This window comes from Tamandua tetradactyla, chromosome 2 (assembly GCF_023851605.1).
Source record: "Tamandua tetradactyla isolate mTamTet1 chromosome 2, mTamTet1.pri, whole genome shotgun sequence".
Lineage (NCBI taxonomy): Eukaryota > Metazoa > Chordata > Mammalia > Pilosa > Myrmecophagidae > Tamandua > Tamandua tetradactyla.
This window is the reverse complement of record NC_135328.1, coordinates 152,024,301-152,044,482: the sequence shown is the minus strand read 5'-3', so window position 1 is coordinate 152,044,482 and position 20,182 is coordinate 152,024,301. Positions and strand designations below refer to the sequence as shown.

The following is a 20,182-nucleotide window of genomic DNA, read 5'->3' as shown; positions in this document are numbered from 1 at the left end:
TTTTCTGCTGTTTTGCTAGTTCTTTTCCTAAATCGATGCAAATGTACTAAGAAATGATGATCATACATCTATGTGATGATACTAAGAATTACTGAGTGCATGTGTAGAATGGAATGATTTCTAAATGTTGTGTTAATTTCTTTTCTTTTTTTGATTAATAAAAAAAAATTAAAAAAAAAAAAAGAGTGTGTTGTTGAGCCTCCATATATTTGTGAATTTTCTGGCTCTCTGCCTATTATTGATTTCCAGCTTCATTCCTTTATGATCTGAGGAAATGTTTTGTATGATTTCAATCTTTTAAAATTTATTGAGACTTGCTTTGTGACCCAGCATATGGTCTGTCTTTGATAATGATCCATGAGCAGTTGAGAAAAAGGTATACGCTGCTGTTGTGGGGCGTAATGTTCTAAAAATGCCTGTTAAGTGTAGCTCATTTATTGTATTATTCAAATTCTCTGTTTCTTTATTGATCCTCTGTCTAGATGTTCTGTCCATTGATAAGAGTGGAGAATTGAAGTCTCCAACTATTATGGTAGATGTGTCTATTTCTCTTTTCAGTGTTTTCAGTGTCTGCCACATGTATTTTGGAGCATTCTGGTTCAGTGCATAAATATTTATGATTGTTATGTCTTCATGCTGAATTGTTCCTTTTATTAATACATAATATCCTTCTTTGTCTCTTTTAACTGTTTTACATTTGAAGTCTAATTTGTTGGATATTAGTATAGCTACTCCTGCTCTTTTCTGATTGTTATTTGCATGAAATATCTTTTCCCAACCTTTCACTTTCAACCTATGTCTATCCTTGGGTCTAAGATGCATTTCTTGTAGACAGTATATAGGTGGGTCCTGTTTTTAATCCGTTCTGCCAATCTGTGTCTTTTGATAAGGAAGTTTAATCCATTAACATTTAGTGTTATTACTGTAAGGGCAGTACTTACTTCTACTATTTTGCCTTTTGGATTTTATATGTCATATCTAATTTTTCTTCTTTTTACCTTTACTAATAGTCTTCATTTCTACACTCTTCTCCACATCTCTCTCACCTGTCTTTTCATATCTGTCTCTAGTGCACCCTTTAGTATTTCTTGCTGAACTGGTCTCTTGGTCAGAAATTTTCTCTGTCATTTTTTTGTCTGAAAAGTTTTAAATTTCTCCCTCATTTTTGAAGGACAATTTTGCTGGATATAGAATTCTTGGTTGGCAGTTTTTCTCTTTTAGTAATTTAAATATAGCATACACTGTCTTCTTGCCGCCATGGTTTCTGCTGAGAAATCTATGCATAGTCTTATTGGGCTTCCCTTGTATGTATGGATTGCTTTTCTCTTGCTGCTTTCAAGATTCGCTTTCTCTTTGACCTCTGACATTCTAATTAGTAAGTGTCTTGGAGTACATCTATTTGGAACTATTCTTTGGAGTACGCTGTACTTCTTGGATCTGTAATTTTAAGTCTTTCCTAAGAGTTGGGAAATTTTCAGTGATGATTTCCTCCATTAGTTTTTCTCCTCCTTTTCCCTTCTCTTCTCCTTCTGGGACACCCACAACACATATATTCATGCGCTTCATGCTGTCATTCAATTCCCTGAGTCCCTGCTCATATTTTTCCATTCTTTTCCCTATATTTTCTTTTGCTTTTCAGATTTCAGATGTCCTGTCCTCCAATTCACTAATCCTATCTTCTGCCTCTTGAAATCTGACATTGTCGGTTTCCATTGTTTTTTTCATCTCTTCTACTGTGCCTTTCATTCTCATAAGTTGTCATGGTCAGGTTCCTGTGTCAGTTTGGCCAAGTGGTGGTACCTGTTTGTCCGGTTGTGCAAGTGCTGGCCTGTCTGTTGTGATGAGGACATTTCATAGAATTAAATCATGATCATGTCAGCTGCATCCACAGCTGATTCCATTTGTAATCAGCCAAAGGGGAGTATCTTCTGCAATGAGTGATGCTTAATCTAATCACTGTAAGCCTTTTAAAGGAGGATTCAGAAAAGACAGTCTTCTCTTCCTGCTTCGGCTGGCGACCCTTCCTTTGGAGTACGTCCAGACCCTCCATCGGAATCGTCGGCTTCACAGCCTGCCCTGCAGATTTGGACTCTGCATTCCCGTGGTCACGTGAGGCACTTTTATAAATTTTATATTTGTGAGTGTTCCCTGTTGATTCTGTTTCTCTAGAGAACCCTAACTAATACATAAGTTCTGTGATTTGTTTTTTCAGACTTTTGATTTCTTCTCTTTGTTCATTCCTTTCCTTCTTTATATCCTCTCTCAATTCACTGATTTGATTTTTGATTAGCTTTTCCATGTCTGTTCGAACATTCTAAGTTAATTGTTTCACTTCCTATATCTCATTTGAATTGTTGGTTTGTTCCTTTGACTGGGCCATATCTTCAATTTTCCTAGTATGATTTTTATTTTTTGCTGGCATCTAGGCATTTAGTTACCATAATTAGTTTATTCTGGAGATTGTTTTCACTTTTTTTTAGCTAGGATTTTCTTGCTAGATGAATTTGTTGTCTGTCTGTTCTTTGACATTCAGTTCAGCTTATTCTAGTTATCTAGCTTAGGTTTTGTTTAACAGATTAGAATTTTTCAGTTCTTGTTTTCTTGTTTCTTGCCCTGCCTGTATGGTGCCTTTTTTCCCACCTTTGGAGGGTCTACTTAGGTATTATAGACTGCAGCCAGATTTCCCCAGACCAAGCTGGCCTCCTGTCAGGAGGAAAGAGTCATCTGTGGCAGTTTTCCCTGAGGGTGAGACCCAGCAGATTGAAAGGCTTTCCTGTGAAGTCTCTGGGCTCTCTGTTTTCCCTATCCTGCCCAGTATGTGGCACTTGTGTGCCTGCAGGTCCCACCACCATAAGGTGATGCGGTACCTTTAACTTCAGCAGACTCTCCCTGCTGGGGGCGTGGTGGAGACAGGAGAAGTTGTAGTCTGGTTTTAATTGCTTCACTTTTCCAGACTGGGGTCTGAACTCCTTTTGGAGGGATTCCACCTGAGCTGGGCCCCGCCCCTCTCCTTGGCAAAGCACTGTCTCCAGATAAACACTCAAACAAGCTTAGTTCTGCCTATACCTGGGCAGTGGGGCCTGAGAAGCCTTGCGACTCTATCCAAAGAGCAGTCAAGCCATAGAAACACAGCCACCAAAGCAAAAGGGAAAAATCCTTTTCAGAGCAAGACCCACATTCCTTGGATTTGCCAATGAAGAGCTAAAGTTGGTATTTTGCTCTGTGTATCTCTGTGTGCCCCCTCCTTTCTTTCAGGACCCAGATCTTTTCAAATTCAAAAAAACCTGTTTGGTTTTTTTTTTCTACTTTTTCTTTCAGCCCTGCCCCCTCTGTGCCGGGGCAAAAACCAGCAACCTCCACTTTTACCTGAGGTTCAGTTGAGCTGTGGGTCGTGTTTTTAGTAGTCAGAATTTGTTAATTAATTCTACAATTGGCGTTTGGTTGTGCTCAGCCCCTGCTGCTGGTTAAGCCCGTTTCCTTTCCCCTCTGGGAAGCAGCCTGTGGGGGAGGGGCGCCGGCCACAGTGTCTTGGAGAACTCACGGTTCTGGGTGGACTCACAGCTGGTCCAGCTGGTCCAGACTGGGGTACGCTGTGTGTCTGGTCACTGACGTTGCTCCAGCAGTTGTTATGTACTGTTGCTGGCTATTTACTAGCTACTCTGGAGGACGAACTAAATCCCACACCTCGCTAATCTGCCATCTTCACTAATATCATTTTGAGATAATTCAGTGAAGACTTTTATCTTTGTGCATTTATTCTACATTATCACAAATATCATTCTTGACTTATTTCCATTAGGATTAGAATTATAAGTGTCAGCTCTTGAATGGTTTGGGGTGTTAACATAAATTCAACAAGTTCATTTTAGCAATGCATTGCCCAACCTGATTGTTTCATAGATCCAGTTATACATTTCTTTATAAAAAAGTTTTATTTTGAAATAGTATAGAGTCACAGGAATTTGCAGATGTAGTACAGAATCCTGTTTACCCTATATCTAGTTTTCACCAAGGTTACATATATAACTATAATATATTACCCAAAACAGGAAATTGGTAAAATGCCGTTAACAGGTCTTATTTGGTTTTCATAATTTTCATGTATTTATTGGTTTGTATCTGTGTCTATATAGTTGTATGAGACTTTACCCCACATATAGATTTATGTAATCACCACCATGGTCAAGATATAGGCCTGATCTAACACAAAAGAGGAACTGCCTTGGATATTTGCACCCATGCCCCATTTATCACGCTGTCCCCTGGCAACCACTAATCCGGTCTACGTTTCTATATCTTTGTCTTTTCAACAATGTTATTTAAAAGGAGCCTTTCAGTATATAACCTTTTGAGATCAGCTTTCTTTTTTTCCCCGCTAAGCATAATACCCTTGAGAGCCAGCCATCCAGCTCATTCAGAAATGGTTAGCACACTACTACCTAACTGTAATACAATAATGTTAGAACACTGAAGGAAGCTGAATGTGAGGATAAAGGGAGGAGGCCTGGGGGCACAAATGAAATCAGAAGGCAAGATAGATGATAAAAATGGAGCTGGTATAATCTAGGAATACCTAGAGTGTATAATGATATAATGATAGTGACTGAATGTACGAATTTAAAAATGTTTTGCATGAGGAAGAACAAAGGAATGCAGGGTGCTGAAAATACATGGTAATTAATATTTTAAAACTTTAACTTATGTGTGAGACTAAAGCAAAAAATGTTTCTTTGGTACAAAATTTATATTTTCACTAGTGCATTTCCTAATATAACTTATGTGGACAACTTAAGAACACCAAAATTTGGAACCTTGAGTAGGACATGAGATTTTGTAAGTTTGCCCAGAGTGATGCCCGATAAATCCCAGAGTGATTTAAACAGTGAACAAAAAAGTTTTTGCATAGTCCCCTAGGGGTAATGATGAAAAGGGGGGAAAATTCAACTTCCCCAGTGGAGAATTCTTGATATTCTTACAAGCAGTGGGGACAACCAAAACAATGGGCTGAGCCTCCAATCTTGGGGTTTGTTCATAAGAAACTTAACCCCGCAAAGCATAAGCTAAACCTACTTAAAATTAGGCCTAAGAGTCACCCCCAAGAGAACTTTTTCTGTTGCTCAGATGTGGCTTCTCTCTCTCAGCCAACACAGCAAACAGACTCACTGTCCTTTCCCTCTCTACGTGGGACATGACTCCCAGGGGTGTGGTCCTTACTGGCAATGTGGGACAGAGATCCTAGAATGAGCTGGGACTCAACATCAAGGGATTGAGAAAACCTTCTCTACCAAAAGGGGGAAGAGTGAAATGAGACAAAATAAAGTGTCAATGGCTGAGAGATTCCAAACAGAATCAGGAGGTTATTCTTACACATTAAATAGATATCACCTGTTTAGTTAAGGTGTAATGGAGAAGCTGGAGGGAACTGCCTGAAAATGTAGAGCTGTGCTTCAGTAGCCACGTTTCTTAAAGATGATTGTATAATGATATAGCTTTCGCAGTATGACTGCGTAGTTGTGAAAACCTTGTGTTTGATGCTCCTTTTATCTACCTTATTGACAGACAAGTAGAACACATGGATTAAAAATAAATAAATAATAGGGGGAACAAATGTTAAAATAAATTTAGTAGATTGAAATGCTAGTGATCAATGAAAGGGAGGGGTAAGGAGTATGTTATGTATGAGATTTTTCTGTTTTTTTTCATTTCTTTTTCTGAATTGATGCAAATGTTCTGAGAAATGATCCTGATCATGAATATACAACTAGGTGATGATTTTGTGAGTTATTGATTATATAACAAGAACAGAATGATCATATGGTAAGAATGTTTGTGTTTATATGTGGGTATGTTTCATAAAAAAATGGTTATGGTAAAGAATGCACAACTATGTCATGATATTGTGAACCATTGATTGTATACCATGTATGGACTGTATGTTTGTGAAGATTTGTCAATAAAAATTAAAAATTAAGAAAAACGATACTAGTAAGTGTATTAGAAAAGTAGATTTATAGGGGATTCTTTCCTCCTTTTATTAGTAATGCCATTAGATTATTTTAAAATAAAAAATGATAACTATGTGGGGAAAAATGCTACTCTAGGTCAGGTATTGTGTGAGGCTTCTTATATTATCATATGATTTGATCCTTACAGCCAAAACCTTAGGTAGGTGTTATTAGTATTCCCATTTTAGAGATGAGTAAACTAAATATATAAAAGCTTAGGTTATTAGTCCAAGGCTTACTAATCCTAGTAGTTAACAAAATAAAGAGTTAGAATTTGAATTTCAGAGCCATTGTTTCTCTTTCTACTACAATGCAAATCTGGGGAAAAGTTTATGATATATAGTGTTAAGTTAAAAAAACAATATAGAACCTATATATCATCACAACTTCAAAAACTTGTTATGCATTGAAAAGACAATGGATTATAGGTAATTGTTTTAAAAAACTAACAGTGTCATATCAATTAAAAAGTTTTTTAAAATTCTAATTTCAAATATTAAAATTTTTCTCATGTAAAGTATGTTCATCTTTCAACTTTATTTTAATATTTATCTTGAGATAAGGCAGGTCATGTCTAGAGAATGACTACAACATAAGATGTAGATATCAAATCAAGAGCCACTAAATATTACAGAACTACTGTGAAAAATTATATTTTCAATCCCTTAATCAGGTATTTTTTGAACATTTGGACTGAGGATTTTTTTTTGTAAATGTGTATTATTTAAGGAAATTCTGTCCAAATTGAAATTCAGATTTTAAAAAATGTTGATACTTTTTAATTTCTTAACTACACATTAAAGCTTATTGTAACTGATTAATTTTATCAGTTTTACTAGGCACCAAAGTAATTCAAGTAAAAAACTTTTGAATGAGTAAAAATATCTATCAGATAGGTTTTTAGACCCATTTATTCCACGTAACAGCTATACTTTGAGGTTACTTTTATGCTTTGCCAGACATCTTAATAATTCTCTGACAAAGTTCCAATAAAAGTTTAGCCATAAAGTCACTGGTAATCAAGTAGCATTATTATTTCAGATGCTTTTATACCCTTCAGGAATTACTTTCCAAATAAGCATAAGCCATCCTTATGCTTGAAAAAAATTCCTAAATTTTAAGCTTTTTCTGTCCTTCTTAGACTAGTCAGCCTGAAGCCATAGAGCTTCAGAGGCAGCAGCAGGCTAAGCGGAGGGCCCTTGCCAGAAAACGGGCCAGAGAACAGCTCAGACCACGAACTCCCGAGCCTGTGGAAGGCAGAAAGCATGTGGATGTGCAAACAGGTATGTCACTATTGCCGTCCTATCTTCTTGTTTTACTCAGTTTTCTATGTTGGTTCATTTTTATCAGGCCATTATGGATGTATCTTATATGCTGTCAAATACTTCTTCAATCTCATAATAGGAGGACGTCTGTTCATTAAACAAATAAATAAAGTGTATATATATTATTGTTAGATTGAGTATGGCTGGAAGTGTGGGACAGGATTAAAAAATAATTTTATGACCAAACTATTCTCTCTCAGCCCTTTCCACATCTTCTTTTCCCAAACTAGGATTATTTATCACTTATTCTTTTCTTATCCCGTGAATCACTGTTCTTTGAATCAATTCTGTTTGGGCCTTTCCTTTCTTTTGAGAGGAGTCAACTTACTCAGCCCAGAGACCCTTCTGCCTTCTTACCAAGGCCTCTGCTGTTTTTCCCTTTTGTTCTCCTACTTTGCACGTTCCCCAGGGCCACACAAGTCCTCTCCAGGCCAGTGTCAGTCTTCTGACTACTTGACTAACTGTTCCTCAGATATAGAGGCTTAGCTAGACCTCTAGGGTCTAGCTATTTTGTTGACAGGATCTTGATAATCAGACAGTACTTGGTATTTTCCTTGGACCAGTGTAACTCTTCAAAATTCACCTTGTGCCTTGACAATAATAGTGACTGGATTCACTAGGTTTATTTCTCGGGTAGTGAGGGGGACAAGAGGCCAGGCCTAGAATGAGTTTATGTCTGTAGTTAGCCAAAATATTTACAATGCTGTGAGAGCTAAGTCCTAGTGTTTATTAATATCATCAAAATAGTAAATGATATAATAATGGCCACCTTTTGTTGAGTACTTCCTATAGCTCAGAGACTATGCCAGGTACTTTATCTATGTGTCTCCTTTTATTATTTCAAAGACTCCATGCAACAAGTATTTGTGATCCTTTACAGATGAAGAAACTAAGGCCCAGACAGGATGTAACTTGGCTAGATCCTATGTTCAACATCTGAGTCCAGTGCTCATATTCTTTGATGATAGCACATTGCTCTAGCCTCATGTAAATTAGTTTTCATATAGCTATTTATAATCAATAGAATAAAGAAAACATCAAGTAACATGGTGATGTGGTACATGTTTTTTTTTAACTCCTGGAATTTTCAGAATTTTAGATGTTCACTCTTTTAGGACTCAGTCATTCATATTATTAGCTTTCCATCCCCCATCATACTTTTTGTCTTACGCACACATCTTATGTTTGATGTTGTATTCTTCTTTAGTTTTAGTTCCATTTTCAAGTAAAAAGCTTAGTGCTTTCTAGACATTTAATGAAAGTTCTAGGTTGACTCTGTGGTCTTCCAAATATGTAAAAATTCTTAGTTCAATATATGAATTGAAACTCACATTGGAGCACTTTCATTCTAAGACTTTATTTTTCTCATCTGATTAATTCTATTCTAAAGGAGCTGAAGTTTCAAAATACACACATATGCTTGAAGTAGACCAGAATTTCACACTCAGTGTATATGATATTCTTCTTAGAATTATACCTTGAAGAAATTGCTGACCGCATAATAGAGGTTGATATGGAATGCCAAACTGATGCATTTCTGGACAGACCACCAACACCACTCTTTATTCCTGCCAAAACTGGGAAAGATGTGGCCACCCAAATACTAGAAGGAGAGGTACTATATTTACTTTGTGCTTCTTTCTATCCTTTTTATAAATAAGGTAAAGTTAGGTTTAGTTAAAAGCTTAATATGGACAAGAACTACTTCATAACCAGAAAGATTCTACTTATTGGATTTCTTTCCAGATATCATCTATAATAGTTTTCTTCTGGAGTACCTAGAAATATTTTAAAATACCATATTCTGATTTATCCTCTCTTCTGATCAAGAATGAAATCATTAGAGATGTTCTGAGAATATTTACACAAATGATTTTACACAAATGATTTTAATTTGTTTGCTTACTTAATATATATGTATAAGGTAGATTTGTAACAAAGCAGGAAAAATAATGTCCCTGATATAAAAGATGCCACTACTAGTTGTTTGTGGAATACAGAATTTTTATAAAGATAATCTATGTTAAAAATAATCTTTAAGTAATTACATTTTCATATCAGTGTAGAATACTTAAGTAGGCCTCTTTATGAAATTGAAGGAAGGAAGGCAAGGCTCATATTCATGACTTAACTGAGATTTAAGACTTGAAGAAGCTTTAATGAACTGTCATTGAAAAAGGGAAATATAAGAAATCTTAAGAAACCACATAGAAGGGTACATTTGCCTTTAAATCCTAGCAATAAATTACCAAAATATCCATTATTCTTGTTCCTTAGATTATCAGACTGTTACCAGAAACAACCACAAAAAAAAATTCCAACAGAAATGGTAGCAAATAAGAAATGCAAGGCTATTTCCCTTGGGTTTCATAGTTTGATCTTAAAATTTTTGGTTATTAAGATTCATTATGATGACTGTGAAGAGATCTTTTTGTAACTTTGACTTAATAGATTTTTGCCTATAAACAAAATGTTGTTCCATGTGCTTTGTAGGGTTGTTTTGAGAATTAGAAACTATAGATAAAATACCAGCACAGCATCTGGCACAATGAAGGCAATAATTAATTTTCCGCTATTGTTCTTTTTCTTTACTTTTTTTGAGCATTTGGCTTATGATTCAAATTTCTAATTTGCTTTACTTTCTATGGTTTAGCTCTTCGACTTTGATCTAGAAGTTAAACCTATGTTAGAAGTTTTGGTGGGAAAGACCATTGAGCAGTCTCTTCTGGAAGTAATGGAAGAAGAAGAGTTGGCTAACCTGCGAGCCAACCAGTATGCCTATGAAGAACTACGTAATGTTGAACTTGCTGAAGTTCAGCGACTTGAAGAACAAGAGAGACGCCACCGTGAAGAAAAAGTATAGAATTGTTTTTCTTTCTTTGACAGTCTTTGGCTATTTAACAGATTATGTTCAGTATTATATGTAGTATGTCATAAAGTTAAAGATCTTTGGATATAGGTTAGAAAAAAGCCTACAATATTTGTTCCCCAGGACTCTCCTCTTCTATAGATTATAGACCTTTCAGTGACTGCATTAAATTTTTTAAATCCCAGCTTGTATAAAATGTGCCTAAATTGAGTTTCCAAGAGCTACTAAATGGAATAATTCAAATTATACATGTCAGAACTGGAAGGGATTCTTACTATGAGGAGTCCTAGAGAAAAGAATAGACTGATTTGCCAGAAGTCAGTGGCAGAAAGGTAAAAGGAAAGAAAAAGAAGATAATGATAATAGGTGTGGGATAAGAAACAGAGGATCTGTTCTTTGTCCCAATGACCAGACCCTTTTCTACACCCTTAAGCCTACACTGGAACTACTTGGATCTTTAGAGAATATTTTTCAGACTAAAGGTTTTTAGAACCTTCAGTGAGAAAAATTTTGTAATCCAGTTTTTAAACTGTGCCTATAACCTGCAACTAGGAAGCACTAGGACCATTCCTCTTTAGAGGTCCTTCTGGTCCTGGCATTAACTGTCATCCTATGTTGTACACTTAAGGAGTACATTATAAAGTCTTGTCCAAATATCTAAAAGAGTCCAAAGAATTTCACAAAGAACTTACATTTAAACACAGAGTAGCCTAATTACAGGGTAATTCTGCTTAATACCTAATCAAATAGACTTTAAATTTTCCTCCAAAATAAATCATTAATTGACTCTTAAAGAGAATAAAGTTTAAGGTAAGGATTGTGCAAATGCAAGATGATTTGTTTGCAAATATAAAATAAACAGTGGCAAACTAAGGTTTGCTGAAATAATCAGTGAAATCTTTTGTCAAAGTATACTTGTTTCTTTGCTATATGGTAATATATTGTGAAAAAAAGGAAGAATAGAAGTTATCTAGATTTTTATTTGTTTAAACTTTGAAATAGATTTAATTAGAACATTAATGTTCCCTCTTCTACATGGGAGTAGAGAAGACTGTTAACTTTATAGATTTTGTGTGGTCTATAAGAAATAAAATAAGAGAATAAGTTTTCATAATCTTCAGGACTATTTATGAATTCAAAGAATTATTACGAACAAGTTGATGCATTGGCCCAAGTTCTTTAACTGAAAATATCTAGGAAACTAAAGTTTTCACATCAGCATACTTTATGATAATACTAATAAAAAGGATCATTATCCTTTTGATACCATCCATATAGTCAATGTGTTTTTCTTGAAATTATTTTACTTAAAAATGGATCTGAGAAGAGTTTTATCTTAGACTCCATCTTTTATACCTTCCTAAGTTCAGTATCCCCTACTTGTTGAAAGTCATTAAAATCTCAATGAAAAATATGAACCTTTTTTAGGTATTTTGCTGTCTATTTTTAGATACAAATATAAGTCCAAAATCTTCTACTCATATACTTCACTAGATTCAGTATGTGGGGCGTACATAATAGCTAAGTAACACTCTATATGAATATGTTTCTCTTGGCAGGAACGTCGTAAGCAACAGCAATGGGAAATACTAAGCAAGCATAACGAGACTGCACAAAAAATTGCTGCTCAGGCATTTGCTCAGCGTTACCTGGCTGACCTTCTTCCGTCTGTTTTTGGCAGCCTCAAAGAGAGTGGCTACTTTTATGATCCCATTGAAAGAGGTTTGTGGTGGTTTTTGTTAGATGAATTTTGTTTAATAAGCATCCCCTTAATGGTTGAAATTTGTCTTGTGCCCATTTTATTTTGAATTGGAATCTTTCTGCCTCTGAAACAAATTTGAAAGGTCAATTATAATTGCTTTAAGTACATACCTTTACCAATAAGAGGTGTTTATAAAGATCTTAATTTTAGGACATTAGCTTTTCTTTATTGAGAAAAGCTACAGTGAACAGTAGAAAGAAATATGGCCTTGTTGTCAAAAGACTTGAATTTGGCTCTCAGCTACATCGTTTTCCAGCCCTTTGACCTTAAGTTTCCTCATCTGTGAAATGAGGGATGGTTTAGGAGTTAAATTTCAAAATGTACATGGAAGCTTGTAGAAGTGATGAAGCCTTATATGTAAGGAGTCATTGTTAACAGCTTTTACGCAGCTGACTTTCTTCTGTCAAAAACACTTTTGGTATGGGTGATTTTCTGTGCCAGACTTTTTACTTTATTTTCAAGCACTGTAATGTGGGCTGGATGATTAGAAACAATATATTAGGGCTTCTATTTAACCCTTTCAGCACTGAACTGTATCTCCTTTTATTAATTTTTCCCTGTGTCATGATACATGTTTTCCAGCATTCAGTTCTGTGTTGGTCCAAATGTAGTTTTATATGCTCATTTTTAGCTTATTTCTTATATCTGCAGCATGCTTTACACATTCAGTCTTTAAGGGGTTTATATTACATACTGTGCGCCTGTAAGACTTATTAACAATAAGATAGAAAATTGAGCAAGTTTATGCCGTAATTTTGTAGAAAAAAAATCTGCTCAGCTTCATATTTCATTCATGAAAAACCTGCAATATGGGCAATTTCAAGGAATAAATAAAACCATTGTAAAAAGTCTTGTTGAATGTGCCTGGGGGGAAAAAACCCTTTTGGGTGAACTCATTGCCCTCCCCACTATGTGGGACATGATTTTGAAAGGTGTAAATCTCCCTGACAACGTGAGACCTGATTCCTAGAGATGAGCCGGGACTAGCATCAAGGGATTGAGGAAACTTTCTTAACCAAAAGAGGGAAGAGAAAAATGAGACAAAATAAAGTTTCAGTGACTGAGAGATTTCAGAGTCTACAGGTTATCCTGGAGGTTATTCTTATGCATTATGTAAATATCCCTTTTTAGTTTATGGTTTTTTGGAGTGACTAGAAGTCAATACCTAAAACTGTTGAACTGTGTACTAGTAGCCTTTATTCTTGAAGATGATTGTATAACTATATTGCTTTTGCTTTTACAATGTGACTGTGTGATTGTGAAAACCTTGTGTCTTCTTTATCCAGGATATGGGCAAATGAAGAAAAAAATGAGGAAAAAATCCTTTTGGGGTGACTACTGCGGTCATCCATTCATTTAACAGATATGAATTAGGGTCTTACTCTGTCCAAGGCACTGTGGGGGGTGTTGGAAGTTGAAATAAAAAGGCCTGATTCCTGCCTTTACAGAGCCCACCTGTTAGCTTTCTGTTTATATCCCCTCAAAGCCACCTCTCCTAAGCTATTGTGGCCAAATGAAGGGGGAAGAATTTTGCCATTTTCACACTGCCACCCTCCTTCCTCAAGTTAAGAAGCAATTAAATCCACAATGTTGTATATACCAGTCCTGGTTAATTGTGTTTGGGGGCAGATGTTAAAAACAATAATTTGTAGGCCGTAGGCCACGGTGGCTCAGTGGCAAGAATGCTTGCCTGCCATGCCAGAGGACCCAGGTTCGATTCCCGGTGCCTGCCCATGTAAAAAAAAAAAAAAAAAAAAAAAAAAGACAGAAAAAAACAATTATTTTCACTGATTACATATTCAGTCCTCATCAAGGTCAGATAACTGACAAATATCATTATTTTATATTTATATCATACTTTCTAATTTATACTCTGTTTTTACATAAATCATCTCATTTGATCCTCTCAGTAACACCGTGAAATAAATGGAACAAATACCATTCCCATTTTTCAAAAATAGAAAACTGAAGCTCAAAGAAGTTAAATATCTTACTCCCAAACACTCAGCTAGCCAGTGGAAGGTATTTAGTTCTCAGACTAACTTGGAATCCCAACTCCAAGTCTTCTGTTCTTTCCATGACACCGTACTACCGTCTTGATTTCTAGGTAGGCCTTTTACTATTAGTCGCAGAGGCTGTAACCTTTTCTATCATGGATTGCTGACATATAGAAAAAGTGAGTTATAGATCCTTTAAAAGTTTGTAAATAAAATTCATGCCTAAGATTAAAATTATTTATAGTCATGAATAAAATATTCTATCATTCTCTCCATTGTAACCCTAATGGAAAATAACAATTAAACATTAAGATGTATATTGTAATGGGCCATATTTTAAAAATCCTGGCACAGTAAAAGTAAATTTCCATTTCAGCTTGAATAAACTTATCCCTGATGGAAAAGCCTAATTTTGGGCCCATTTCCAGATTTCTTCTCAGGTGCCCTCTGCCCTACATCCTGAGTCCTGGCCAGCTTCCCTTAGGCCCTAAGCTTCAGGGTGAGGCTTCTTTATGTTGACATTTCTCAGTCCCAGATTTGCAGCATATTTGGCTTTCAGTTCTGATCCCATATCCACACCTTTCCCCCTACCTCTTTGATCTATCTCAGGTTGAAACATATCAAATAAGCTCTAAAATGCTTTGACTCCAAGGAAAGCCTCATAATTTAAAAAATATATGTATAGTACAGTAGGAAAAAAAACTGACCAAAACATAGATAGAAAATATAACAAAAGTTATTTTCTGTGAGACTATATAACATTTTGTTTCTAGGAATTTTCCCATTTCATCTAAGTTGTCTAATATGTTAGCATGTAGTTCTTCTTAGTATTCTCTTATGATTTTTTAAATTTCTTCAGGATCCATACTAACAACCCCCTCTGATTTCTGATTTTGTTTATTTGCATCCTCTTTTTTATTTCTTTTCTTAGTCTAGCCAGGGGTACATCAATTTTATTCATTTTCTCGAAGAACCAACTTTTGGTTTTACTGACTCTTTTTATTGTGTTCCAATTTGTTTATTTCTCTTTAATCTTTATTTCTCTTCTTTTATTTGCTTTGGGGTTAGTTTGCTCTTCTTTCTCTCTTTTATTTGCTTTGGGGTTAGTTTGCTAAACTTCTCCAGGTGAGCAGTTAAGTTCTCAATTTTTGCACATTCCTGTTTTTTAATATAGGCATTTAAGGCAATAAATTTCCTACTCAGCACTGCCTTTGCTGCATCCCATAAGTTCTCATATGTTGTAGTCTCACTGTCATTCATCTCCAGATATTTACTGATTCCTCTAGTACTTTCTTCTTTGACCCACTGGTTTTTTAAGAGTCTGTTAATTTCCATATATTTCTGAAAGGTCTGATTCTTTGGTGATTATTAATTTCCAGCTTCATTCCAGTGTGATCAGAGAAAGTGCCTTGGATAATTTCAGTCTTACTAAATTTATAAAGACTCAGTTTGTGTTCCAGCATATGATATATCCATGAGAATGTTCTATGTTCCCTAGAGAAGAATGTATATCCTGGTGTTTTGGGATGTAATGATATATATATGTCTATTAGATCTAATTTGTTTATCCCATTGTTTAGGTTCTGTATTTCCTTGTTGATCCTCTGACTGGCTGTTTTGTCTATAGTAGAGAGTGGTGTATTGAATCTCCCACTATTATTGCTGAAACATCTGTAGCCCCTTTCAGTTTTGCCAATGTTTGCCTCATGTACTTTGGAGCTCCTTGACTGGGAGCATAAACATTTATGATTGTTATTTCCTCTTGGTGAATTGTCCCTTTTATTAATATGTAGTGTCCTTCTTTGTCTCTTTGGACGTCTTTACACTTAAAATCTATTTTGTCTGATATTAATATAGCTTCTGCTTTCTTTTGGTTACAGCTTACACAGAGCATCTTTTTTCATCCTTTTGCTTTCAATATAATTGTGTCCTTGGGTCTAAGATGTGTCTCTTATAAAAAGCATATAGATGGAATATATTTTAAATCCATTCTGCCAATCTGTGTCTTTTTCTATTTTTTTTTATTTTAAATTTTAAAAAAAATATGACAACAAAGAAACACAAACATTCTTAACGTATAATTATTCCATTCTACGTATATAATCAGTAATTCACAATATCATCATATAGTTGCATATTCATCATCATGATCATTTCTTAGAACATTTACATCAATTTGGAAAAAGAAATAAAAAGACAACAGAAAAAGAAATAAAATGAAAACAGAACAAAAAATTATACATACCATACCCCTTACCCCTCACTTTCATTGATCACTAGTATTTCAATCTACTAAATTTATTTTAACATTTGTTCCCCCTATTATTTATTTTTATTCCATATGTTCTACTCATCTGTTGACAAGGTAGATAAAAGGAGCATCAAACACAAGGTTTTCACAATCACACAGTCACATTGTGAAAGCTATATCATTATGCAATCATCATCAAGTAATGTGGCTACTGGAAGACAGCTCTACATTTTCAGCCAGTTCCCTCCAGCCTCTCCATTACATCTTGAATAACAAGGTGATATCTACTTAATGCGTAAGAATAACCTCCAGGATAGCCTCTTGACTCTGTTTGGAATCTCTCAGCCATTGACACTTTGTCTCATTTCCCTCTTCCCCCTTTTGGTCAAGAAGGTTTTCTCAATCCCTTGAAGCTGAGTCTCAGCTCATTCTAGGATTTCTGTCCCACGTTGCCAGGAAGGTCCACACTCCTGGGAGTCATGTCCCACATAGACAGGGGGAGGGTGGTGAGTTTGCGTGTTGTGTTGGCTGGAGAAAGAGACCACATCTGAGCAACAAAAGAGGCTCTCTTGGGGGTAACTCTTAGGCCTAAGTTTTAAGTAGGCTTGGCCTGTCCTTTACGGGGTTAAGTTTCATATGAACAAACCCCAAGACTGGGGGCTCAGCCTGTAGCTTTGGTTGTCCACACTGCTTGTGAGAATATCAAGAATTCAACTTGGGGCTGTTGAATTTTCCCCCATTCTAACCATTTCCTGAAGGGGACTTTGCAAATACTTTTCCAGTCACTGATCAAATCACTCTGGGATTCATCGGGGAATCGCTCTAGACAAACCAACAAAATCTCATGTCCTACCCAAGGTTCCATGTACTTATGATGTTCAACCAAGCTATCTACATAAGTTATATTAGGAAATGCACTAGTCAAAATATAAATTTTGTACCAAATAAACATTTTTTGCTTAGTCTCACACATAAGTTCAAATTTTAAAATATTAATTACCATCTATTTTCAGCACCCTGCAGTAATCACATTCCTTGTTCTTTCTCATGCAAAAACATTTTTAAAATTTGTACAGTTAGTCACTTTCATTATACACTCTAGGCATTCCTAGATTAAACCATCTCAATCTTTATCATCTATCTTTCTTTCTGATTTCATTTATGCCCCCAGCCCTCCTCTCTCTATCATTCTCACATTCAGCTTCATTCAGTGTTTTAACATAATTGTATTACAGTTAGGTAGTATTGTGCTGTCCATTTCTGAGTTTTTATATTCAGTCCTGTTGCACAATCTGTATCCCTTCAGCTCCAATTACCCAATATCTTACCCTATTTCTGTCTCCTTATGGTCTCTGTTACCAACGAAATATTCCAAGTTTATTCACTAATGTCAGTTCATATCAGTGAGACCATACACTATTTGTCCTTTTGTTTTTGTCTAATCTCACTCAGCATAATGTCCTTAAGGTCCATCCATTTTGTTACACACTTCATAACTTTAATCTGTCTTACAGCTACATAATATTCCATCGTATGTCTGTACCACAGTTTGTTTAGCCACTCGTCTGTTGATGGACATTTTGGCTTTTCCATCTCTTTGCAATTGTAAATAATGCTGCTATAAAAATTGGTGTGCAAATGTCTGTGTCCTTGCCCGTATATCCTTTGAGTAGATACCTAGCAATGGTATTGCTGGGTCATATGGCAATTCTATATTCAGCTTTTTGAGGAACCACCAAACTGCCTTCCACAGCAGTTGTACCATTTGACATTCCCACCAACAGTGGATAAGTGTGCCTCTTTCTCCACATCCTCTCCAGCACTTTTCATTTTCTGTTTTATTGATAATGGCCATTCTGGTGGATGTGAGATGATATCTCATTGTGGTTTTGATTTGCATTTCTCTAATGGCCAGGGACGTTGAGCATCTCTTCATGTGCCTTTTGGCCATTTGTATTTCCTCTTCTGAGAAGTGTCAGTTCAAGTCTTTTTCCCATTTTGTAATTGGATTGGCTGTCTTTTTGTTGTTGAGTTGAACAATCTCTTTATAAATTCTGGATACTAGACCTTTATCTGATATGTTGTTTCCAAATATTGTCTCCCATTATGTAGGCTGTCTTTCTACTTTCTTGATGAAGTTCTTTGATGCACAAAAGTGTTTAATTTTGAGGAGCTCCCATTCATTTATTTCTTTCTTCAGTGCTCTTGCTTTAGGTGTAAGGTCTATAAAACTGCCTCCAATTATAAGATTTATAAGATGTCTCCCTACATTTTCCTCTAACTGTTTTATGTTCTTAGACCTGATGTTTAGATCTTTGATCCATTTTGAGTTAACTTTTGTATAGGGTGTGAGATATGGGTCCTCTTTCATTCTTTTGCATATGGATTTCCTCTAGCCACCATTTATTGAAGAGACTGTTCTGTCCCAAGTGAGTTGACTTGACTGCCTTATCAAAGATCAATTTTCCATAGATGAGAGGATCTATATCTGAACACTCTATTCGATTCCATTGGTCAGTATATCTATTTTTATGCCAGTACCATGCTCTTTTGACCACTGTAGCTTCATAATATGCCTTAAAGTCAGATAACGTGAGACCTCTGACTTCATTTTTTTCCCTCAGGGTTCTTTTAGCTATTCGGGGCACCCTGCCCTTCCAGATAAATTTGGTTATTGGTTTTTCTATTTCTGAAAAGTAAGTTGTTGGGATTTTGATTGGTATTGCATTGAATCTGTAAATCAATTTAGGTAGAATTGACTTCTTAACTATATTTAGTCTTCCAATCCATGAACATGGTATGTCCTTCCATCTATTTAGGTCTTCTATGATTTCTTTTAACAATTTCTTATAGTTTTCTTTGTATAGGTCTTTTGTCTCTTTAGTTAAATTTATTCCTAAATATTTTATTCTTTTGGTTGCAATTGTAAATGGAATTTGTTTCTTGATTTCCCCCTCAGATTGTTCATTATTAGTGTATTGAAACACTACAGATTTTTGAATGTTGATCTTGTAACCTGCCACTTTGTTTTACTCATTTATTAGCTCTAGTAGTTTTGGTGTGGATTTTTCAGGGTTTTCAATATATAGTATCATATCATCTGCAAACAGTGAGAGTTTTACTTCTTCCTTTCCAATTTTGATGCCTTGTACTTCTTTATCTTGTCTAATTGCTCTAGCTAGAACTTCCAACACAGTGTTGAATAAAAGTGGTGGTAGTGAACATCCTTGTCTTGTTCCTGATCTTAGGGGAAAAGTTTTCAGTTTTTCCCCGTTGAGGATGATATTAGCTGTGGGTTTTTCATATATTCCCTTTATCATTTTAAGGAGGTTCCCTTCTATTCCTATCCTTTGAAATGTTTTCAACAGGAAAGGATGTTGAATTTTGTTACATGCCTTTTCTGCATCAATCAAGATGATCATGTGGTTTTTCTGCTTTGATTTGTTGATATGGTATATTACATTAATTGATTTTCTTATGTTGAACCATCCTTGCATACCTGGGATGAATCCTACTTGGTCCTGATGTATAATTCTTTTAATGTGTTGCTGAATTCGATTTGCTAGAATTTTGTTGAGGATTTTTGCATCTATATTCATTAGAGAGATTGGTCTGTAGTTTTCTTTTTTTGTAAATATTTGTCTGACTTTGGTATGAGGGTGATGTTGGCTTCGTAGAATGAGTTAGGTAGCTTTCCCTCCTCTTCAATTTTTTTGAAGAGTTTGAGCAGGATTGGTACTAATTCTTCCTGAAATGTTTGATAGAATTCACATGTGAAGCCATCTGGTCCTGGACTTTTCTTTTTGGGAGCCTCTTAATGACTGATTCAGTTTCTTTACTTGTGATTGGTTTGTTGAAGTCATCTATTTCTTCTCCAGTCAAAGTTGGTTGTTCATGCCTTTCTAGGAAGTTGTCTATTTCATCTATATTGTGTAATTTATTAGCATGAAGTTGTTCATAGTATCCTCTAAAT

The 20,182-nt window shown here is 35.5% G+C and overlaps 1 protein-coding gene across 1 annotated transcript in view; it reads left to right on the top strand.

Moving 5' to 3' along the window:
- Window positions 1-20,182, top strand: part of RSPH3 (radial spoke head 3) — a 56,212-nt gene that overhangs the window by 29,160 nt on the left and 6,870 nt on the right. The window contains exons 4-7 of the mRNA XM_077130225.1: window positions 7,147-7,288; window positions 8,800-8,945; window positions 9,984-10,187; window positions 11,759-11,921. Coding sequence (XP_076986340.1) covers window positions 7,147-7,288; window positions 8,800-8,945; window positions 9,984-10,187; window positions 11,759-11,921 — 655 coding nt within the window. The remainder of the gene's footprint in view (window positions 1-7,146; window positions 7,289-8,799; window positions 8,946-9,983; window positions 10,188-11,758; window positions 11,922-20,182) is intronic.